The 24,779-nt window shown below is 36.4% G+C and overlaps 2 protein-coding genes across 4 annotated transcripts in view; one reads left to right on the top strand and one right to left on the bottom strand.

Annotated features, from left to right (window-relative positions):
* The window catches only part of RASA1 (RAS p21 protein activator (GTPase activating protein) 1), a 74,020-nt gene extending 67,250 nt beyond the window's left edge, over positions 1-6,770 (top strand). The window contains exons 21-25 of the mRNA XM_004678153.2: positions 170-237; positions 1,700-1,788; positions 3,590-3,667; positions 4,711-4,845; positions 5,643-6,770. Coding sequence (XP_004678210.1) covers positions 170-237; positions 1,700-1,788; positions 3,590-3,667; positions 4,711-4,845; positions 5,643-5,726 — 454 coding nt within the window. The 3' untranslated portion in view covers positions 5,727-6,770. The remainder of the gene's footprint in view (positions 1-169; positions 238-1,699; positions 1,789-3,589; positions 3,668-4,710; positions 4,846-5,642) is intronic.
* Positions 177-24,566, bottom strand: CCNH (cyclin H). Of its 3 annotated transcripts, XM_012721849.1 has the most exons (10): positions 24,342-24,566; positions 22,110-22,232; positions 18,824-18,897; positions 17,289-17,499; positions 14,681-14,844; positions 11,437-11,507; positions 8,798-8,909; positions 7,603-7,663; positions 7,039-7,062; positions 177-263 (listed from the first exon to the last, which is right to left on the bottom strand). In XM_012721849.1, exons 1-10 carry the CDS (start codon positions 24,456-24,458, stop codon positions 234-236), a joined length of 987 nt encoding a protein of 328 aa, XP_012577303.1. In that variant the 5' UTR covers positions 24,459-24,566; the 3' UTR covers positions 177-233. The 3 variants fall into 3 exon arrangements, with proteins under 3 accessions (XP_012577303.1, XP_012577304.1, XP_004678209.1); XM_012721850.1 differs by lacking the exon at positions 7,039-7,062; XM_004678152.2 differs by lacking the exon at positions 177-263 and having other exon boundaries at positions 6,899-7,062.
* Positions 24,567-24,779: the final 213 nt, after the last annotated feature.

Raw genomic sequence — 24,779 nt, 5'->3', positions numbered from 1 at the left:
GTTTAAGGAATTATATACATTCTTACAGTAACTTAGTTCATCTGAAAGCTATGTTTGGTCTTCCCTTAATAGTTCAGAGTTTATGGTTTTAATATTAAAACTTTGTTTATATTTATTACATTACTAAGATATATATAATTTTGAAAAAAATTTTTCCTTCCATTCTCAGTGGTTTTGTTTTTCTTCGACTTATCTGTCCTGCCATTCTGAATCCACGGATGTTTAATATCATCTCAGGTAATCAGCTTCTGTAAATTTTGAGACTGGAAAAAAAGTATTATAGCATTTAGTAAGGATACTTATTTTTTTTCTTTTAAATCTAATTCTTTTAATTCTCCAATTTTATGACTTGGTATAAAATATTCCAAAGACCCTTCCTTTTCACCCTTTCAATCTAGTGCCTGAACCTCTTATGACATTAGATATATTTTTTCCCCATCCCTACCTTTGTCTCAAATTCTGAATAATAAATTACTTTTTCTAGCTTGCAACGTGGCATTTTCAGTTTGTGAAAAAGCTTTCTGTTACAGTCCATGCAAAAATGTGCCTATAACTGTAAGCTTCATTTGAAGATCAAATTAAAAAGTTACAGCTACAATAATGCTTTGTGAAGATGAAGAAAATGGTCCTTTAGTGGTTTCTTGTTGCTAGTTATATGTTAATCAACCACTTTAAACTCTAATAAACTAGACTTTGTTTGTTACACACAACTATTATGTAATGACTTTTGGATGTTGTAGGATTCTTTCAAAAAAAGGTTGAGTGGGAATGTAATGATGTACTGTTAAAGAAGAAACCTGAATCACTTTTAACTTGAAGCTCAATGTTGTAATTAAAAATACCTTGGAATATTTTAATTTTGTATAACCATGGTGTCTCTCTAAATAACTTCCATTGCTATTTATTAGTCATATTTATGGGTCTGTTAAGTAACAGGGTCTAGAATTCTTTAAGGAAATATGTTTATCTGTATGTTGGCTCTGAACCATTCCTTAGGCATTACTATGTGTAGCTTAGCAGTAAAATACTAAGATAAAAAACATGTAATCTGAAACCAGTCATGAAAATAACCTATAAATTTTACTGTTTATCTTAAATTTTAGGATGTATAATATCTATAATACTTTTTATTTATATCCTGTCATCTGTATTTTACGAGGAACTGTCCCCTAATTATTTCAATATTTTAAATAGTTTATTAAATTGCGGTTTTTTGTTTGTTTTTTTTCTCCTCAGGATAAAGCAAAGGTCTCTCAAACTTTTTTAAGCATTTTGAAGTGAATTACTTAGTCATTGGAGATTGGGAAAAGGGATTGCAAATTCTTAGCCTGATTGTTGAAATTAGCTTTGTGAATTGTCTATGAGTGTGTGAAGTCAGTCTCTTTAGCAGTAAAGTTAAAGCTTTGTGGGTATTTTAAAAGATTATTAGCTAGTTGGAAATTGCTTAGTCTTGTGTAACCCTTTTATAAAACTAGAATGCTGACATACACAGTTTTTTACTCCTTTAACTTATGCTTTTGAATTTTTTTTTGTTCTTTTCAATTATATAGGCCATACATTTTCCAAAAATCATTGCATTCTGAATGGAAGAAAGTTGGTCTTTCTGACAGTAAAGAAACACCTATAGTACTAAATAAAAAGGTTTACCTGAAAGTGCCTTTGGAGTTGGTATGATTAGCTGTGTCCACTTTTCTTACAGATTCCCCATCTCCTATTGCTGCAAGAACACTGATATTAGTGGCTAAGTCTGTGCAGAACTTAGCAAATCTTGTGGAATTTGGAGCTAAGGTAAAATCATTTTGGTACTTTAAAATGGTTTTTAGGTTGAAGCTTTTGACATAAGACTATCAAAAGAGATTAAATTTTCAACAATGAGTATTGTAAGGAAAGTTTATATTTTTGTTGGTATGGTCACATATTTTAAGTTTTGTCCCAATCTTTTTTTTTAAGATTTATTAATTTGTGCATACAGAACTGGGGTACAGGCCAGAGGCTCAGGGGTGGCGAGAGCCTTCACCAGAGACAAAGTGGGGAGCAGAACAGGCAGATGAAGGAAGTACACTGCTGAGGGGAGCAGCGGGCGGGCCAGGAGAGGTCTGCCACGCCATGTGGTCACCTCCGGGGCAGGCGGGAATAGAACTCATGCGGAAGTGGCTTTAGCTTCTCAGTGCTGTGCTTTAACCCGCTGCGCCACCAGGGAGGGCCCGTTTTGTTTCAATTTTATATTTAAATTGTGGAATTTTTTAAACCACCATTTAACCTTTATGGAAAACTGTTATTTCATAATTTCCATTATGCTTACGTTCTTCCACCATTAGGCAGATTTTAAAATGTATCTCTATTTTATTACTTACTTCACAGTAAATATCTAGCACAAGTATAAAACTCAGATGACTTTTTGAAATGTACATAGGTGACAAAAGATAATGACTTAATGTCACCTACTTTTGTTTTATATAACAAGTTTCTTGCCATAGTGAAAATATACAGCTGTCTTCTCATTGATATGGTATACCATTTTTGTAAATGTTATGTATCCTCAGTTTGATGTCTGGAAGGCTTCCAGTTTATCATTATTATATAATGGTGACAAAAGTATTCTTATATATACTTGTCTTACTGTTTCCTTAATGCATTTTGGAGTAAAACTGGTTCAGAATATTTGAAAAAGATGACACCCATAGCCTTGTCAAAACACATCTATTTTTTTTGCCAATCTGATAGGTATATTACTTGTATTTCATTACTCTCAGAGAAACTAAATGATTGACTGTGATCAGTTCTTTGTAAGTTGATGTCCTTACCTGGATCTTACTGAATTTAAGAGAGCTTGCATTAATACTAATACTTTGCTGTTTTACAACACCATATATTTTAAAATAGATTTAAGATTTTAGTATGAAGAGCAACTTAAATGTAAAACTTAAGTTTGAATGCATTTATCAATTATAGTCCTTACCAACATTGTAAGTTCTGCTTCTCTGCTAAAATTTAACATTTGTCTTGGTGCTTGGTAAACAAGTCTCACTAACTTCTATGAATGAATTACATATAAGCAACTAGTGTTTGCTAGGCTGTGCATTCTGATTTGTCTCATCTAGAATTGTCATTCTTTCATTAAAATATATAACTGATAGGGCCCTCCTGGTGGCGCAACGGGTTAGGTAGGACGCAGCACTGCAAGCTGGCCCCGGCCAGTTCAGTGCTAGTTCGATCCCCAGAGGTGATTCACATGGTGCCGCAGACCTCTCCTGACCCACCCACTGCTCCCCTCACCAGTGTACTTCGTCAATCTGCCTGTTCTGCTCCCCACTCTATCTCTGGTGAAGCCTCTTACTGCCCCTGCACCTCTGGCTTGTACCCCAGGTCTTTATGAATAAATAAGTCTTAAAAAAACATAGCTGTTAGCTGGTATTTGAAGTACTGGTATTAGCAGTACTGTCAATGGATGATTAAATTATGGAATACATACTGCTTACGGACATAATTAGGCTTATTAAGAAATCTTGATATATATATGATCTTGTTATAGATCAGTGTTTGGTTTTAATGCATGTAGTAGTAAGCTAATTTTTTTTTTTATTTTTAGGAACCCTATATGGAAGGTGTAAATCCATTCATCAAAAGCAACAAACATCGTATGATCATGTTTTTAGATGAACTTGGAGTATGTTATCTCCTTTAATCTATACTTTGGCAAGATTTTCTATTTAGAGCTAAAAAAAAAAAAAAACCTATTTGTCTACCTTCCCAAGCAATTTTATTTGATTATAGTTTTAACCATTGATTATTACAGTAAATGGTTTGAGGCAAGCATATACTACATTGTGGCTTCTGAGTTCTTGTTTCAATTTTTAGTTTCTGGTTGGTTTTTCATCATCTTTTTAACTGTTCCTTCTTATACCTGTGACATTCTCTGCTGTCCTAATTGTTAAAAAGGTGAATAACCTACCATTCTGATGAGGTTAAATGAGTATAAATGGAGAATAAGTGTTCTTGTGGCTTTTCTTGGACTAAAATACATGGATTTGGTGTTATATGTATTTAATAGTAATACCTATATTCCAAATTATCTAAGGCTTTCATAAATTGGTGATTGTAAGGTTTTTAAAAATGATTTATAAGACTGAATTTCCAGATACTAAATCAGTTTTAACTAAGCATTAGTAATACAGTTCTTGTTATATGGAAGCCAGGGTGGGAACATAAATCTGAATTTACCAAGGTGTGTGACATTAGGGAATGTTAGACTAGGCTGTTGAGGTGTTAAGTGTTCTTCCTTAAGTCATTCAGATTCAGTTAGAAACAGATAGCAAATACTGTTAGCACTAGGGAGAGAGGGGGAGAGGTTTATTCAAAACCACATGTTAAATTTTATTCTGAGGCTTTATTAATGTTAACACAGTACTTTCAGCTTTTCACAGTGACTTAACTCTATGAACCTTATCCCAGATACCATAATTCTCTATTTCCATGTAATAGCAGGTGTTTTAGGCACCCTTAGGTAAAGTGAAGGCTAGGTTGTCATTATACTTTGATAATGGGGCTCCCATTTATGGATGCTGTCTAATTTAGACAACAGTGATAAAATTTTAAGAGAAATTAATACTTGAATGTTAAAAATTCAATGTACTACAAATTATATATTTTTTTTCCAAACAAGACTTAACAATTTGTGTTTCTAAGTGCAATTTTATGATTTTCTTAAAGAATGTACCTGAACTTCCGGACACTACAGAACATTCTAGAACTGATCTGTCCCGTGATTTAGCAGCATTGCATGAAATTTGTGTGGCCCACTCAGATGAACTGCGAACACTCAGCAATGAGCGTGGTGCACAGCAGGTAGGTTTTGCCAACATGCATTCAAAGATGTTAAGTAACATTCCAGCTTAAGACCAAGGTGGTAGTAAATACCTGAATTATGAAGCATTTTATCAGTTTGGGTGAACTTTTAAGAACTTAAGTCATGTTCCAAAAAGATCTCAGACAAGAATGGTCCAGATGCTACTTTTGAGGCTTAATAAATTTTCACCGAAAAAATGGTGGTACTCATACACTTGAATCAGCTAATAGAATAATCTGTATACTGTGAAATACATGCTTATTTGAGAACTTAAGATGTAGAGATGCTGGAGTGTGGCCTTGGAAACTGCCATTTCTAGTAAGCACCTCCTGACCACTGTCATTATCCTGGCTAACCATTTGGGAAGGACCTTGTAGAAGAGATTAAAGGCATTGAGTTTGGTGACTCATTCTGGGCAACTTAATATCCAGGTCACTATGGTTTCCATAATATTAGAAATATGTGCAGACTGTGTGATAAGGCATGGCATGCATGTCTTCTCAGTACACTGGAGCTGCATTTAGTTACAACATGTCCCAGATATTAAATTAAAAATAAGTGGGCCCAGCACAGTTAGAATATCTTCATGATCACAGTAAGAAGTCTGTTGTCTGGCCAAGATGTTCCATCCCAGGTAGATGAGAATATAAGTAAATTTCTGTTCACTTTAGCATGCAAAAATTCTGTCTTGACCAAAAGTTCATGACACTGAATAAGAGAAACTGTTTCATGTGCTGAGTAAATCAGGTTTCGACCTCTCCAATTCTTGACAAACTTTCAATTTTTCCTTGTCTAGCATGTACTGAAAAAGCTGCTGGCTATAACAGAACTACTTCAACAAAAACAAAACCAGTATACAAAAACCAATGATGTCAGGTAGCAGCCTTCGCTCAAGTATTCCGCATGGATTCAGCATGCCCAACATGGTAATCACATCAGTATACTGTCTCCTTTGCTCTTGCCAAAAAATAGCACACCTTTCCACATTCCAGTGATGTGTGAGCTATGCAAAGAAAACCCCAGATTCTGCTGGTGCATTGTGCCAGCAGTTTTGTAAGCTATCTGTGCAGGATATTTGCACTTTTCCATATATGGAATCAATCTTTACCAACCTCTGAGCCTTGGTGTACTGATCACCTTTCACACAACAAATGCTATGACTGTACCTTGAACTCTGAAAATATATTTTCAATACATCCAATTGCCAAAGTTTTCCTGTCTCTTGGAAAAGGAAGTATGAAATCATCTGACAAGAAAATGTATTCTGTTGACAACTAAGTATATAACTGGATTGCAGACTGTTCTTACTGTAACTTCTTCCTGATTAGGACTATGACCGTATGACTGTTCAATGACTTTATTTGTATTTACAGTTTCCAGAGTTTGCCATTATAATAGGAACAATCTTTGCTGTATACTTTTTTAAAATACTGTGCTATTTCTCTTGCTGAAACTGTTCAAAGAAAATATATAGAATGGATCTATTGCTCATCAGCTTTATTTTTTAAACATACCACTTATTTTGTTGGAATTGTCAAAGACTGTATTTAGATCTCAATACTTTTGTTAAATGTTTACACGGTAAATAGTTTGAGTTCAATAAATATTATTGGTCATTGTACTGGTCAGTGCATGTTACCCCACTCAACCATTTTATAGAGTACCAATTTTTTTGATTATACAAATATCAGCCACTTAACCGCTATCCATCTCTGAACTTCTGACTACTTGTTGTATCTGCTGGATATTTAGTTTGTATAGTTTTATTTGCTTCTGTATATGTATTTTTGTGAAGTATTCACAAAGGTTAAGTTAAAATAAAACCAAGGGTTATCTTGTGTAATTGGCTACTTCTCTCTAAATGAGCTAAGAACTTAATCTCTTCATTTTCTTCCTCCTTTTCTAAGGCTCCAGGAGATGAAGCTTAAGGCTATTATGTACTCACTGAGCAACAATTCTCTCTCCCCCCAAGTACAGTAGGAGGAGGAGCCATGGGCTATGTTATATAATAAGATTTTCCCACATAAGGAAAAATGTGGCCTGGATATATATAGTCAAGATACAAATCTTAGGCTGCTTACAGGTAAAGTAGCAAACAACGTTTGCTATTATCTAACACCACATAAATTAGAGTTTAAATAGACACATAATTGGCATTAAACTTTTCTTTCAAAGAGTTAGAGAGACTCTACCAGGTCATCGTCAGTCCATTCTTCCTGAGGAGGAAAGAAAATATGTGTAACATTATACTGAAGCATGATCACTATTGCTTACATTCTTGCCTTCCTTTAGGAAAATTTCTAGTAGTTTTATCTTGAATAACATGACCTGGTCTTACCAGACAATTCCCATGAGGAATAAAAGTTATTTTCTGCCTAATTCATTTATATCTTACTTGCCAGGTAAATTTGTCTTTTAAAACGTAGATCTTTGGAGAGTAAAACTGCGAAAATTGAGCAGGTATGTGTAACCCTGTGCCTTCTGGACAGATTCACCAAGTAACTATAAAGGTTATACAAAAAAAATGAAGACTTGAAAAATCCCACTGTTCTATAACACTTGCACAATACATCTTTTCATATATTTTACTTAAGTAACATTGTATTACAACATGATTTAGATGTATATTAAGGTCACCACAAAAAGTCCAGTTCTTTATGATCCTGTCCTTATGATAGTATCAAAGTTTTACTTAGTTCATCTTAAAATATTTTAACATACAAAAACAACTTAAAATTTGCTTTTAGAAAACATACCTCCTCATGTTTGGATTTCTTTGAGACATAGTCATCATCTTCATAACCTTTTCTCTTCTTCCTGTAGTTAAGCAACCATCAATGTATGTGTGTATGAATATATAGCTATATGTAGATATAAGCAGCATATATTGTAAAATAAATTAGCAATATGAAATATGTCTGAAGAACAAAGCATGCTCAAGTTATGGGTAGGATGACTTACCTTTCAAATTAATCTTTCAAGTACAAGGCATTGCTCATGAACCTAAGAGTATGAACACCTTTTCCCAGTTTCAAAACACTAAAAGCTATGGTAATCACAACCATGGTATTAGCAAAAAATAAAAATTCAATGATCAGAGTAAAGGGGTAAAAAATAAGAATATATAGGAAACCCTTAAGTCTGGCTGTAATACTTTATTCATAAAAGTCCACCTCTTCTTTATAATTGCTGCTTCATACCTGAAACCTCTAAGGCCAGGAGTCAAATTACCAATTAAAAAAAAATTAAAGCTATACTTTTGCATACTTCATAGGTCCTTCATTTATTGCTCCAGCTTTTTTATACATAAGATTCCGTAGCTACTTTCCACTAAATTGCGAAGAGATAAATTTCACAGAAAATAGTTTCACCATTCCTATTATTGTGTTGGATCCCTAACTACTTAAAACAATGTTACAATGTTAGCTTTAAGTAATAGACCAATTTGTAAAGCATAATCTGAACATGGGATATCTACATTCAACCTAGAAATCAGTAACTTAATATTGATATTCCTGAACTCTAAAAGCACATTTTCTACTGAATCACCTTTAACATAAAGGCTTACCACTGAAAGAAAATACACCAATTTTCCTCACTAACAGAAACAAGTGTTGAATGGAACAATATGTATCTGTTCTCAGATGAGATGTCAGACCCAAAAGTAAAAAAGGCCAAGGAAAGATTCAGGGGTTTCCTATGATGGCTGTCCTGTAGAATCCCATGAGGAGCAGAGGGAAGACAAGCCCTCTACAGCCAAAGAACACGACCGTCACAGGTAGGAGCAGAACTAGACCATGAAAGGCAAGCTTATGACCTCAGTTTAAGCCTCGTAGAAATGTGCACCTTTTAAGGGGTAGTCAGTTTTGCCCAGGTGAAAATGATTTAAGGGCCAGTTGGATGGGAAACAATTATTATCTATTCGTGGGTAACAGGGTCAGATATACTTACGTAGTTACATTGAGGGCAAGTTCAGCAGAGTGACATCTCTCCAACTTCTGTTTTAGAATAGCAACTTCCTCAGATCTGGGTGGCTCATACTTTTTAACCAAGTTTCTCATGCCTGTGTACAGAAGAAACAAAAGGATTTTATAAAAAAGATTTATTTATGCATAGAACTGAGGTACAGCTCAGAGGTGACAGGATTCACCAGAGACAAAGTGGGGGGCAAAACAGATCTACTGAAATACCTGCTGAGGGGAGCGGCAAGAGAGGTCTGTGCCATGTGGGTCACCCTCCATGGCTGGGAATCAAACTCAGAAATACCAGAGATGATAGCATGATAGCACTGAGACTTAATTCCTAAGCCACCAGGGAAGCCGTAGGAAAAGAATTTTAACTAGATAACAAAAAGGCGCTGTTGGCCACTAGGAAGCTGAATAATATTTTCTCATTTAACTAGAGAAACAACAATAACAAATACATTCTTAAAATGTGATTAATTCTTACCAGGATTTGCATATATATATTTTTTTTAAATTAAGAGTCCAGTGAACACTATACATCTAACAGTTACAAATACGTGCTGCTTAGACCATATCATGTCTGGCATTAAGAGCAGCAGTTTCTTAAAATCCAGTATTTTCTTCTTTCAAATCCCACTGAGGTCACTCTTGTTCAGTGTTAACCCTTTTTAATAATCCCTGTATGATTGAGTGAATTTTCTCCTTGCCATCAAAGTATCCATAATAATCTACCCTACATACTTCTTGTTTACAAAGGGAACCATTATTACCTAACAAATAATAAAGAGAGGATGCTTAGGGAAAAAAAAACATGCTGATATTTTGCCTTATAACAAAATACAGAACCTACATAAAGAAAACCCTTCTTTAGGCTAAAAGCAAACCACTATTACCAACAGCTTTATAAGTCGCAGAAATATCCTCTAACGGATCTGTTTATATATCATGTAACTACAATTTTAAAAAATACAAATCTTAATATTTATTAGGGAAATGATTACATAGCTGCAAGGCTCATTAGCTAGCTACATCCTCCAAATGGGTGATGGCTGGCTACGGACTTCATAAGCAAGTAAGGCCATGTCTTCAGTTTAATAGATACACCTGTGACTCAGCACCCAATATCAAAAATCTTTGTTTTGAAAAATTATGACTATCTTAAAAGTCTGTATTTTATCAAGAGCTAATACTTCATGGTAAATACATGGAGTACAATAAACAGATTACTAAAGAAATCAGTAATAAAACTCAGCTATAAAAATAAGCTGCGTAGATTGCCTTTAAGACCTCTACCTACTGTTATAAAAATCCATGATACTAATCTCTGGCCAAAGCACAATGAGCTTTAGAAGTGAACCCTCTAGTGGTGTAATCAGAGACCTACAGATTCCCAAAGGGGGAAACCTAAGATCATTTCATGGAGACAATCAAGAAATGATGCTTATAAGGCCTTAAAGCATCTTAACTTTTAAGACAAAAACACTCATCTACTATAATCATTCAAGATCCTTAATCTCATATTTTACTGCTAACTTACACTACAAATTTCAGAAGGTGAACTGGAATAAAAAGTTGTGGGGACAAACATAGTTGACTTTCAGTCTTAGAGCAAGCTAGTACTCATGGGCTGTGTGACATGGGCAGAGTTACAACTGGCTTATCAGTTAGTGGACATTCAACTCAAACCCTGTTTCTCTACAGTTGCACTACTGACAGTTTGGGGAGGGTAATTCTCTGTTCTTAGGACTCTCTTAATTTCTTTATGCTGCAGTCAAAATTACCACCAATTTATCTGGGTTTAAAAGCACAGAAATGTATTTTCTCAAGTTTCGAAGCCCAGGAGTCTACAGTTAGTTTCAATTGGCCAAATCAAAAATGCTGGCAGGGCCAGCCTGTGGAAACACCAGGAAAAACTTGCATTCTACTTCTAGCCCAGCCTTGGGGCTGCCGGCAGCCCTTGGCCTATAGCATTATTCCACTTTTCAAGGCCAGCATGCTTAAGGCTCTGCAGTCTTCATGTTGCTTCCTCTTTGTCAAACTTTTTTCTTCCTTTTTCTAACAAGGGCTCCGGTGTTTGCCTTTAGACAAATAATCTGAACAATACAAGTAATGCCCCCATATCAAGATTCTTTACCACATCTGGTGTTTTTTTGAGGGGAACCATTTTTCAGCCACAGGACAATACTGTCAATTTTAGCATATATTATTACAGTCAAATTGTCTTTAGACATTGCAAAAATTGCCCCCACTTGAGAACTATGAATTTTGTAAGATCACCTAACAAAACAATTGGCATATGTGAATATCACCCAGTTAAAGTTGATTTTCCACAAGTTTCAAATTTAAATATTAGTCATTATCCTTTTGATTTTTTTCTTTGATCTATTATATACTTGTGTACCTTTTAAAAGGCTCCTGATGTTAACCCTCTCAGAATTTGATTATATTTTTGCTTTCCTGTTAAGCTGTTTATGTGAAAACTATTTCATGTACTCTCAAATTTCTTTTCCACCAATGTAGTTGACATGCCTCCATGGTACAGTGAAACCAAACTCATAATCAAGTTATCTCACCAAGACATTTAGAAAACAGCCCTGTAACTGAACATCAGAACATCATACTTACTTTTCATTATATCTAGTAACTGTGACAAGCAAGTTCTGTTCTCTTTCAGCATCAGACTTTCTGATAAATAACTGGAAAAGAATTTCAAGTTTTAATCTATTAAATACATACAGCATCTTAAGAAAACATGATATTACAAATGATTTTCCCCAAGTTCATTCAAGATTATTTTTTAAGTTTTTTTAAAAGTATCAAGTAACATTACTTTGAACTTCCATACTACAATCTGTGAAGATCTACAACAATTAGATTAAAATATAATGCTCAGTTTGTCTAGTTCTGTAATATATAACCTTTCGGAAGGAAAACAGTAGTAATAGCTGGTGATACATGCAAACCCTATGAGTCTATCCTTCTAGACACTGAATCTGAGTCATGAAAATCAAGTTACGATGTTGCAACTTGCCCAACATTTTAAAGGTAGTAAACAGTACAGCTGGAATCTGGCTCCTATAAGGATTCTCTCACCTTAATATCAGGTCCATATTAACTACAGGTCTATACCTGGAAATAACAGGTATTCAAACCAAGTATCACCCCATGTTTTACAAATCTGTGACATCTTATTTGCACTCAGTCCAAATCAAAGGTGTTAATACTTTTCCAGAAATGTAACTATATGTTTTCCTTAAGACCAAAGGTAGTATTAAAATATACAATTTCTACATTTAAAATTTTAGCTAAAACTTTTTAAAAACTGAGGTTTTATGTACCTGAATTTAATGTATAAAATGGCAGTCCAAGTGAACAGATTCTCAAAGCATAAGTAATCTTTTAAACATGAATGCCAAAAAAAAAAAAAAAAAATTTAGTTTTTCTCTAGGTGGAATAAAGTTACAAAAATAAAAATAAAAATTTTATAAAGATAAATAGCAACAAATGTTAACACTGTTCAGGTTATTTAAACTACAAAATTTGTATAACTTGACAGTATACCTTCCTCTATTATTATGGGACTTAATTTTAGATGTGGGAGCCAAGAGCCACCTTAACCACTATGTTTCTGATTATCAGTAATATAAAATGTTTTCTCCTTTATCTTTTCATTCTTAAAATGCCTTATATTTTTGGCATCTTCACTGTTTCTATTTATCCCTTTAATTTCTCCCCCTCATTTCTTAAGCATAAAAGCGATACATTAAGTTCTAGGAGTTAGCTAACTGACCATATTCTTTACCTCTGTGAAATGTTTCTTTTTTAAATTTAGCAACCCTTCATCTCAATCCTGAAATTTAATCTTCAAAAGAAAAAAAAATCTACAAGCTACAAGCAAGTATAAGAAATCAAAGTAGGAGATGAGAAACAAAGCTCTAAATTGAATGAAAAAGAAAACCAGAATTAACAGAACATCCTATGAGCAGGAATCTAAAGCAACATTCATAATATAACAGCACAAAGGCTTTCTTTCCCATTTTTTAAAACAGCAATAATTGTAAAGATTCATTCAGTTTGTAAAATGTCAAAAAAGGAAAAAAAAAAATGCCCAAATGTCTATAAAAGTTTCACAAACGGGCAGTGAGCCCAAGGTACCACAATTCCAATTTCACATATCTGAAACTACAACTAGTTAAACTTCAAGATGAAATAAACTGGTTTAGATGGTAGGCTGCTTCATCCTAACCTGTTAACTAAGAAAATCTTAACCACTGGAATATTTGCATTTAAAGTATAATGTTTAAACAGATTAATCACTCACTTGGTTATCTGAATTATGAAAAAGAGGCTTTCTTCCCTCATGAAAGATCTACATTTAAACCTCAGTTACCAATTATTTGCTTGGTTATCAAAGCTAGTATTTATAGCTTATCATGGCTTGACTTGCCTTCAGTGCAGCTCTCCAACCCACTGTGCCACCAGGGAGGCCCTTACTCTTTTTTTGGTTTGTTTTTAAAGATTGTTTGATTGATGCATGCATGCATATAGAACTGGGGTGCAAGCCAGAGGTGTAGGAGCCGTGAGCGGATTCACTAGAGATGGAGTGGGGAGCAGTGGGTGTGTCAGAAGAGGTCTGCTGCTCCATGTGGGTCACCTCCCAGGATGGAACTGGCACTGAAGTGGCTGCAGCTGTGGCTGGCTTGTGGTGCTGTACTTTAACTCGTTGTGCCACAAGGGAGGGCCATATCCTTACATTCTTAAAAGTATATTATAAATAGAAGGCACTCATTAAAGGCTTGCTTAATAGACAAATGGCAGCATAAATCACTTTAAAATTAAATACTCAGTTTGTGAGCTGTGTCTATAAAGAGGCATAACATAAAAAACAAGCCCACCATCCCTTATCTTAGATTTGCCCTAAAATGCAGACTTGTTCATGTCTTACAAAGGTTGCCTGATGTATATACCATGAAATATGAAACATTCCTACGATGCTGGGTTACTATCCTATGGTAAGTAAAAGAATATTTCTGCAAGGAAACAAATATTAAGCTGATTACTGACTAAGTCGCCTCTTAATTGTTCACTGCCACCTTATAAAGGGCTTTGAAATTATAGATGAGGGAATACAAACAAGTAGAACAATTGAGATTTTAAAAGTCTTATGTTTCTTCTTTAGCTATTTCAAAAAATGAAATCAAATAGAACCTTGAAGATCACACAGAAATTAAATATAAAAATTTAAAAAGTCAATTTGTTCATATCCTAAGCCTGAGTTCGAGATAATATCATGTACAAGTATTCAATTTATGTGCACATACTACTGTCAGAATCAGGCGAATTTAACTCACGTAGGATGCTTATCAGAGTCTAGCCCACAAAGTGCAGTTATGTATTAACTGTTATTATTTACAGTTCAATTGCAATTCATTTGGATAGTCTCCAAAGAATTATTCAGCAATAAATCTTTACTGAATGACATGTAATTTGCTGAATTATACCTCCTTTACAGACAAAACAAGGCAGACATATTTGCTACATATATACTGCTAACCAGTTCATAGTTGCCATATACTTAAATTTGCCATATACTAATAGCTCTGTCAGCCTCTTGAGGATACTTTATACTGACTTACTTTTCCTTTAGTCATAATGGATCCTGCCTAACTCAGATTATCTTCTCTAATTTTTAAAATACTCCTTAAATTTGACTTCATTCTTTAGCTGCCCCTACATGCATGCCCTCCCAACTACCAGAGATATAAAGGATTATAACTATTATCTCAGAGGTGAACCTTTAAAACTCACACTCTGAGGAAGGAATACTAGACTAATAGCATCTGACTGAAGTAAAAACAGAAGTCAGTACCTTTCCATAGTAATTCCTGCTCTGGATGCACTAGATAAAATGGCAGTCAGGGCAATTTGAGAAGGTGTGTATAAAAGGTAGGCATCTGTCAATGAAACTCTATTAAGAAAGTCATCAGCTGTTTTTCTCAAAATCTCTGGATTCTCCAACATGGGATAGCGAGTCTAAAAAAAGGAAGTTTGCAAATGTTATGTGTCATATCAATGAAGTAGTAACAGTTAAAAATTCCATTAACCAGAATGTGCTTACTTCAGGAGGCTTTTCTTAAACTGTAACTCCTTTTCTACACCCCATCAACAACAAATAATCTGTCTATGCAAGATCATTTTGTATTCAGTATTAGAAAATCCCAAATATGCAGTCACTAAATTATGTTTTAGGAATTTGTTGTTTATTCAGAGGCTTTCAAACTTTTAGACTATAATCTATAATAAGAAATATATGCTTCAATGTTCCATAAAATATTGAAGTACCCAGCACAGTACTTAACATTATTCTGACCGATAATGACTCCTCTCGATCTTTTTTGCCCTGTGGAGGAAGGAAAATGGAGGTTCTTGGATATCTGACTGGTATGAAGTGCACCCAAAAAATACTTTATTACCAAGTAAATGCTTCTCAAACAATCCAGGTGATTCAGATCTCAAGCCACATTTAGGAAACACATTTTGATGTGACAGTCCTACTTGAAGTTTACTTTGTGGATGAAGTAAGTAGAACAAATCTAGGTTTGGTTACAGAAATAATTTTTAGTATGCAGGATTCCACATTTCCTGACAATTGCTTCTCCTTTATGATGAATCCTAACTCCTCTGTTCTCAAAAGTTATTTCAGAGATCCACATTCAAGTCTCAAAACAGTAAATCCTCTTTCCCATAAGATGAAACAAATTATCCAGAGTTAATTGTACAATACACAATGGTCATGAAATTATCCCAAAATGTCTGAGCTCTGATATGACAAATCCAAACATTGTATTCTGGCGATGGTGTTCCTTTACCAAATAAATTTCTTCCATTACTTCAGAGTTGTTCTTTGACTTCCTCTTCAGAACTTTTGGTCACTTATCCCTCCACTGGCTCCTACTCACCTAAGTTTTCTAGTCCACCTTTCACTCCTGAATTCCCTGATGGATAAGCTGCTAACACATTTCTGGCAAAATTTCAACAGTGGCTGAACTCCGTTTTAAATTTTCATGGGACAATGCTGTCCAAGTGTATACCTCCTGTCTAGCTCTCTTCTCTGTCTTATAGGCACAGAACTACCCATCCACTTGGATGTCTTGTAGGCACTGGAAGTTTATCATGTCCCAAATCAAGTTCATCAACCCACTAACTCCCTATCACCAACAAGTATCTATTGTGCCAGAGCTGCCTCTACTTAACGGCACCCTTTATCTACCTACTGCTTACACCAACAACCTGGGGGACCCTGCCATTTTAAACAAATAGCCCTGTATCCATCTAACGCATTCTCTACATTATGCTTGGCACACACAGCTATGGAGCAAATCTGATACAGACTGATGCATAAGAGCATGACAACAAGGTCTTCAGCTACAAAACTAATTATGCCCCTCCTCAGACAAACCTTTCACTGGCTATAATCAAAATCTTGAACATCAGTTTCATAGTCTAGACTTTGCCTTCTACTCAGGCAGCACTTTGTGGCAGTGTGTGCCCTCTGTCTCTAAGCTGTACTTAGATTCTTTAATGCACCATGGGCTTCTTGAATCTGGCCCTTTCATCAGAGAAACAACCTTGACTGGATACTTTCCCACCTAATTACTACTCCTGAACTAAATTTTGCTTTAAATGACACTTCCTCAGAACTATCTCCCCTTCCTTTTAAACTATCTCCTTCTAAAACACCCTTTATTTTCCCTCTGTATTACCTAGGACACTGATATATGACTGTCTTTCCTGAAAGATTGTAAAGCTCATCAAAGTTGAGGTCTTGTTCCTGGTTACATCCTTCAGTACATATAGAAGTTAAGTTACCAAAATTGCAACTCTGCTGAACTCTGATAAACTTAGCTTATAATTTCTATTTGACTTGACTTCAAGCTATGTAAGTCCTTTTCCAGAGCCCAAACAAAACTATGTTGCTTTTGTCAATATGCATCCATTTATATATTTTAATACCTACATACTGATTCCAAGTTTACAGTGCACTAAAAAAAGAATTCATTAGCTATCTAGTTTAAACTGAAAGTTTTTGGTGTTTTTTTTTTTTGGCTTTTAAAATGATTTCCATAATAGTATACTTCAGAGTTAGAAGAGCTATCTTAAGTTTCATAAACATTATCCTAAACTCACAATCTTTGTTATGGTCCCCAGACTAGTATTTGCAGAGCTACTAAATCAGAATCTCTGGAACTGCAGCCCAACAGTCTTAATTAGTAAGTAAGCCCTCCAGGTGATTTTGATACACAGAGAAATTTGAGAACTATTGCCTTAGATATCCAGGCCAAACTCACTTATAGTTGAGCCCACTGTGTATCATTTAAGATAATACCAAGATTTAATAAAAACTCTGGCTTCTTTCGGGTAAAGAATGCTAGCAAAGGAGTACATTCTACTAATTCATTTGATATAAACACGATTACCTTCATATCAATGAGAAAGCCCTCAAACGGTCTATATGGGTTGTGTACGATAAGATGAAAATTAAGTTGCTGTATAAGAAGTAGTTCATATTCCAAAATCTGTTCCAGAGCCTTCTCCTGTCCATGAGGACTCTCCCGCAGATTTCCAACAAACTGTGGACTAGATACATTGAATTCATCCACTTTGCAGGCCAAAAATGCACACGTGAGCCTAGAGGAAAAGGAAAGGGTAGACTGGAGTGGGGTGGGTAAAATAAGCATTTCCTTTGAAAAATATCTATGTAATTTTTTCTAAAAGTGTGTTTTTAAAATTGCCTAATATTCATATTACTTCATGATAAGACACTGCAGGAAATTTATTTTATAAAATAAAAGACTGTTCCCAAACTTTGTATCTCTTAGACCACAAAATTAGCATGAACAGGCCCTCCCCAGTGGCACAGCGGGTTAAAGCACAGCTCAAAGAAGCTAAAGCCACTTCAGCATGAGTTCAATCTCCCGCCCCAGAGGTGATCCACATGGCACGGCAGACCTCTCCTGATCCCCCTGCTGCTTCCCTCAGTGGTCTACTTCATAAGTCAGCCTGTTCTGCTCCCCCCTCTGTCTCTGGTGAATCTTTTCACTGCTCCTAAACTTCTGGCCTGTACCCCAGTTCTGTATGAATAAATAAATCTTTAAAAATTAGCTTGAACAGTATACTATTACAACAGCCTACAATCATTACTGATTTAATGGTAATACAAAGGGGAAATCTGGAAAAGCAAAACAACAGAGGAAGAAAAGTACTTTGTATCATGACATGTAATGCAGGAAAATTAGAAAAAATTGTACACACACAAGTACCATATATATTAAAATACAGATTAAAGGAAAATTATGTAAAGCCACCAATGAAAGTAATGTTCGAAGAGGGGAGTATTATGACAAGAGCAAAACTATGAAACTCTTCTGGTTATGACATAAATTTCACAGTGACAAACAAGTAGTAAAGTTACCACAAAAGCCAAGATTGGAAATAACAAGGGCCTGACCTAAACTGCTGGTAATGGGAAAGAGAAACAGGAATCACTGAGAGCAAGCTCTTTGATAAGCCTCACACCAATTTCCTCCTCCTCTCTAATAAGAAGCATAGTATGTAGTAGGAGCAGAAACCCAAAAGACCTTGTTCAAGTGAAATGAAGGTAAAGCACCAGGACTGTGAAATGTCTACAGAGAGAGGAAGAAAATTACTAGGATAGAGTCTTAAGAGCAACAGGGAAAAGAAAGGTGCCACAAACTGAAAGGGATTTTAAGGAAGGTAGTTTGTAAAAAACCATCTGAATTTGAACAAGTTGAGTTCAGGTGTCATTAGCTGGAGAGGGAAGTTTTATATTCTATGTATAAAAGGAACACAAGAGGGATCTTAAATTCAGAAAAGACCACAAATCTAAGTTACCATTTATTAGGAAGTTATTTCTTCACAAACACACACACACACACTTTTAAATAATGTAAAGGTCTTTCTAAAATTAATAAATTAGAGATTTATAACTCACATTATTATCCGAGGGTGATATTCCATTACTGAGTTATTAAGATAAAAACGCTTGAAATACATACATGCTGTACCCTAAGAGAAAAAAAAATACACATATTATCAGAATCTGTCTGTACATTCATGTTAAATTTTGTTTTAAAAATGTATTAATCCAGGCCCTCCCTGGTGGTGCAGCGGGTTAAAGCACAGCACTGAGAAGCTAAAGTCACTTCCACATGAGTTCGATCCCCGCCTGCCCCGGAGGTGACCACATGGTGTGTCAGACCTCTCCTGACCTGCCCACTACTCCCCTCAGCAGTGTACTTCATTGGATCTGACTGTTCTGCTCCCCACTCTGTCTCTGGTGAAGCCTCTCACCGCCCCTGAGCCTCTGGCCTGTACCCCAATTCTGTATGTAAAAATAAATCTTTAAAAAAAAAATTATTAATCCAATTACCCATATGAAAATGCCAAAATCCTGAGTCCCCCTGATGGCCAGGGTTAAGTACGCCTTAGTGCTACCACCACAATGGCTCGCCGAGACGGTCTGAGTTCAATCGCCAGCCAGGGAGCTGACCCACATAGCAAAGCAGACCTCTTGTCTCACCGGCTGTTCCCCTCAGCAATTTGTTTCAGTGGATCTGCCTGTTCTGCTCACCACTCTGTCTCTTTGAATACTCTCACCTGCTGAATCTCTGGGCTATACCCCAGTTTTTCTACACATAAAATCTTTTTTTAAATATCAATAAAAAGTCAAAACCAAATAAAAAGCCAAAACCTGTTAATTAATCAAATAAATTGTGACAAATTGCCACAGACAAAAGACCCTCTGTTGGACTAGGTTATGCTTCCTTTAATCAATGGCTTAAAGAAGTACGTGTTTTAGAATTCAGAGGAACAAAAGTGGCCCAAATAAGAAAAATTCAAGGAGAAAATACAGATGCTTATAGTTTAATGAAACAACTTTGTAAAAATACTGACAAAAAACCCAATTGGGCTAATAAAGCCTTCTTCTCTAAATCCACTCCAGATCTGTGATATAACCATGATCATGCTGCCAAATGAAACAGAAACAGTACCTGCCATTTACTGAGAGACACTGCCATGCACAATGCTCATCTTATTTTAACTGATAGAACAGTTAATGAAATACCACTGTCTCCAATTTACAGAGAAAGACTGTCAGTGAGGTTAACCGACCTGTTCAAAGACACACAACTAGTAAGGGACAGATTTGGTTCAACAAAGACCTGTCTACACCTGCAACTATTATGTTTTTTGTTGGGACCAGTGAAGTAACTATTGATATTTAAAGAATGTTCTTTTAAATGCTTAGGAAGTTTAGTTTTTATTACTTTATGTAAAACAAAACTCTTCCTCAGTTATAAACAAAGACAAATTCTACAAATTAGCTCATTCATGGATTCAGTTTCTTATCTAAAAAGATCACTTAAACATACTATCTCATTGTTGTTACAGCTCTTTTTATCAGAAAAGAACTATTTAAAAAAAGAATCAAATCTGGAAATAGAAACAAATCGAGTACATCTACAATATTTCATGAATTTTTGATCTCTCAGGTGAAGGTATGATAAACTAAGAAAGCACTTTGAATACTTTAGGACTTAATATTTTCTTTTTTTTTTTTTTCAATTACATGAAGATTATATCCTATGGGACTATGATTTATTGAGTCATAAGTCAGATTTATTCTGTAGAATTTTAAAACTAAAATAGACTGCCTTAAGATAGACTTTCATATCTGGCCTTCAGGAAGATCCTATGAGATATGTCAACAAAAAAACTTTTCCTTAGTCCTTTCCTTTATCCTTCAGCTAATCTTCTATAAACAAAACATAAAATAGGTACAGTTACAGGGGCAATATTTACAAATTCCTATAGCCAAAATTATCTAATCCCCTGCTTCTCCTCACCATCTCCCCTTCTATCATTGCCCCATTGCTCCCACCACAATAAACAGACCCACACAAATGGTGGCCCCAGAACCATGTCTGAAACATTAGAAAATATGATGACATAATTTAACCAAGGATAAATCTTCAGCTTCTCTTAAAGTTTAAAAATTTCTTATGACACAAGTTTCAGCTGGGGCATGACTGCAAATGAATGAATGCATTATTTCAAAGAAGTGTGACAGGGTTGAAAAACATTAGGCTATGTTTTGGTCCCAGTTCTATCATTCATTTGTTGAGGACCTACAGGGTAAAAAGTTTTATTTCTCTATGAAATGAGAATGTTTTAACTTGTCTAAATGAACCAAAATTCTCTTGACTATGACAAGAGAATCAAAACACTTTTTAAGGTGTAATATAAGAATTCATAACTTAAGGCATAACTTATTAAAATTATGTCAACACTGAGATCAAAGATCTACAAGTTTACACAACTCATCAAACAACATAGTCAATAAATGGGCAGAAGAGCTAAAAGAGACAATTCTCAGAAGATGAAATGTTAATGGCCAAAGGATATATGAAAAAGTGTTCAACATGACTTATGATCAGGGAAATGCAAATCAAAACCACAATAAGATACCACCCCACACTGGTGAGAATGGTCCAACAAATGTTGGCAATGATGTGGAGAAAATGAATCCTCTTACACTGCTGGTGGGAATGCAAACTGGCCCAGTCACTATGGAAAACTGTGCAGAGGATTCTCAAAACACTAATCCGAATGAAAATCTGCACCCCTATGTTTACTGTAGCACTATTTACAATAGTCAAGATAATGCAGAAAACCTAAGTGCTGCGAAATAGATGAATGGGTCAAGAAAATGTAGTGTATGTACACAGAATACTACTTGGCAGTCAAAAATGAAAACTCATGTCATTTGTGGCAACATGGGTGGAGCTAAAAGGAAATATATCAAGCAAATTAAGTCAGAATGAAAAAAAAAGCTGTATGGTATAACTTGTAGGAAGAACATAGGGAAATCAAACAAAGGCTCAAAAAAAAAAAGACAAAACTAGCAGACAAATTCTAGATCTGACATACACACCAGGACAAGGGGAAGGGAGATAGGTCAAAACAGGGAAGGAAAGAGCACCAGGGACTATGATGATGGTGGGAGATTATGGAGACTACTTCCCAAAGGGGAGAAATAAAACACTGTACAAAAATGAAAAATGTGAGAAAAAATAATAAAAATGTCATCAACAAAATCTATGTATTGAAAGCTATATATAAAACTAAGACATATTTTTGAGTAAGGCAGATAGAGAATTGAGGTATGAATTTCAAAAGACAGCTAAGAGACATGTTTCATCACAAGCATGACTTACCACAACAGACCTTGGCATTGCTGGCTTAAACACTGAGCAGAATTCCAATAATCTTTTTTCATAGTATTTGCAAAGTGTCATTTCTTCATGAGGTTCAAGAAAGACTGGATCATTTGGAAGAACCTTTAGGCCAAAAATTATAACATTTATTGATTTAAAATATTTTTCTCTGTCCAGATTAAAATTATAGGAAAATCTACCCATCTCATTCTTTTTATAGAATTTTATATAGTTAGTTTATAAAACAACTTTAGAAAAATATTTAACAAACTAGAACTATACTGTCACTTATAATTTCTCAGGATGCCAGCTAGACATTTGCTTAAGTTATAAGCAATCATGATGAACTGTGAGTATACCTGTGAGTTTTCATGTCATTTAGAAAAAAGAAAATACACTGTCAATGGTTGGAAAGTCTTCAATATCCCTTTCTCAGTCATTAAATTACACAAATTGAGAAGGTAAAAATCAACAAGTGTCTCAAAGATAAATTTTATCCTTAAAACATTAGCTTTTAACCCATTTTTTTAAAAACCTCCCACCACATACACGATATAGCTAATTAGTACAAGTTTCAGTAAACTCTCATCAGGTGCTGTTACAGGTTTAACCATGACTAATTGCCAGGAGCTCAAAATGCAACCTTCTCTGGAAAAGGGATCTCTAAAGATGTAATTAATTAAAGATGAGGTTACACTGGTGTGGAGTGGGCTCCTAATCCAATGTAACTAGTACCCCCATAAGAACACGTGAAGAGGGTACTCTCTGGTGGCCTCGCGGGTTAAAGCGCAGCACTAAGAAGCTAAAGCCACTTGGACATGAGCTCGATCCCTGCCCTGGGAAGTGACTACATGGTGTGGCAGACCTCTCCTGACCTGCCCTCTGCTCCCTCAGCAGTGTGCTTCCTTGAACTGCCTGTTCTGCAGTTCTGTGAACCCTCCCATTGCTCCTGTACCCCAGTTCCGTATGCATAAATAAATAAATCTTAAAAAAAAAAAAACACGTGATGATACAAAACAGGGAAAACACAGATAGCAAAGAGTGTGGTAATACTGCCACAGAAAAGGAACACCTGCGGTTACAGAAGTTGGGAGGAAAGGAAGGATCCGCTCCTGATCCAGCAGAGACACTGCTAGCTTAAAACTTTAGCTCAGATTCAAACCTCCAAACCCATGAACAATACACTTATATTTTGAGCTACCAGTTTGTAGTAACCTTTCACAGAAGCTTAAGCTAACAGAGGCGTTTATTTTAGAGAGACAGTAAGACATTGTAGTTAGAGCAGGAAGGCTGGGACTGAATTCCTTGATTTCAAATCCTAGCTTCAAACAATGTGTTCTTAATTATTCAATCCCCTCCCCCTATACCTAGGTTTCTATTTCTAAAGCAAGATTAACAACACCATGTTCAAGGGGGTAGCTGTGGGGATTAAATGAGCTAACGCTTGCTAAACGTTTCCAATAGTGCCTGCACACAACACAACATGCACTTTGTGAAGCACAAAAAGTGGTATGAAATAGACGTGAGTGAAAGGAATAAGTAAATTACCTCCGTACCCACAGGTCTAAGGAACGAAGTACTCGCTGGAGAATGGGGTGGTGGAGCTGGGATTTATGGAGAGGTGGTTCTGAGTATCCCTGGAAGGACCCGGCAGGCAGACCACAACCCAAACCATTGGTTTGTGCCAAAGGTTTCTCCTCTCCCTGCCTTACCAATCCACTCACCACCAGGCTGCCAGAGGGCGCCTCCCAGAACAGAATCTGACACGGTCAATTTTCTATTTAAAATCTTTCCGAAGAGGTTCACACTCCTTACTTAGGTTTACAAATCCTATGCCTACAGGCCGACTTTCCATGGACCCTTCCTGCAGCTTCTGACCTGCACCTGTGGCACCCTCTGCCTGGAATCCCCCCTCCCCCCTTTTCTCAACAAAAGCAACGAGAAAAGTCTTCCTCGGAATCCCCGCGGGACAGGGGGCGGCTCTGACCCTACTTTTAGTCTCTTCGCTCTGTTACCGGTTACCTGTCCGTCTGCCATTCAAATCCGGGGCTGACGCGTGTCCCGTATCCCCCGCACCTGGGAAGACGCTAACCAACTTACTACACAGAAAAACGCCTCCGCTACGCGGGGACACAGAGGCCGGTGAGCTGGCAGCCCGGGGAGGGGCGGAACCCCACAGCTGCGGAAGAGTTCGGAGGCCCGGGTAGGTGGGGGCGGTATCATAGTCCTCACCTTCCCGTTCGCTACCGCTTTGCATTTGAATTTGCGGTTGGCGTCGGCCCGCATTCGTGCCAGCTGCTCTTCATTGGCGAAAGTCCAGTGCCGCTTCTGGCTACTGTTGTGGTACATCGTGAAGTCCGAGATCGAGCGCCGAGTTTGGAGAGGAAGAAGCCTAAGGCCACAGCACCGCGGCGCAAAGCAACTAAGCTACACCACCAGGATCCCCAGGAAGCCCAAGGCGACAGACCAGGCGGCGCGGGCGAGCTGACGTCATTACCACGTGGTAATTCCGTCGCGTTTCCAGAGCCTACTGGGAAGAGAACGTCTCACGCAGCCTGGTGGCCGCCGTCAGCTACGCAAGTGGGAGAAACCAGCGACAAACTCCTCCTTTCCGGGAGTCTCCGCCCTATCCCCGCCCCTTCCAGTAAACTTAAAGAGGTCGCCCCAGCC

This window comes from Condylura cristata, unplaced genomic scaffold, assembly GCF_000260355.1.
Source record: "Condylura cristata isolate star-nosed mole 26May11 unplaced genomic scaffold, ConCri1.0 scaffold00007, whole genome shotgun sequence".
NCBI classification, from domain to species: domain Eukaryota; kingdom Metazoa; phylum Chordata; class Mammalia; order Eulipotyphla; family Talpidae; genus Condylura; species Condylura cristata.
Note: the sequence above shows the minus strand (reverse complement) of the source record. Positions and strands in the feature narration are given on the sequence as shown.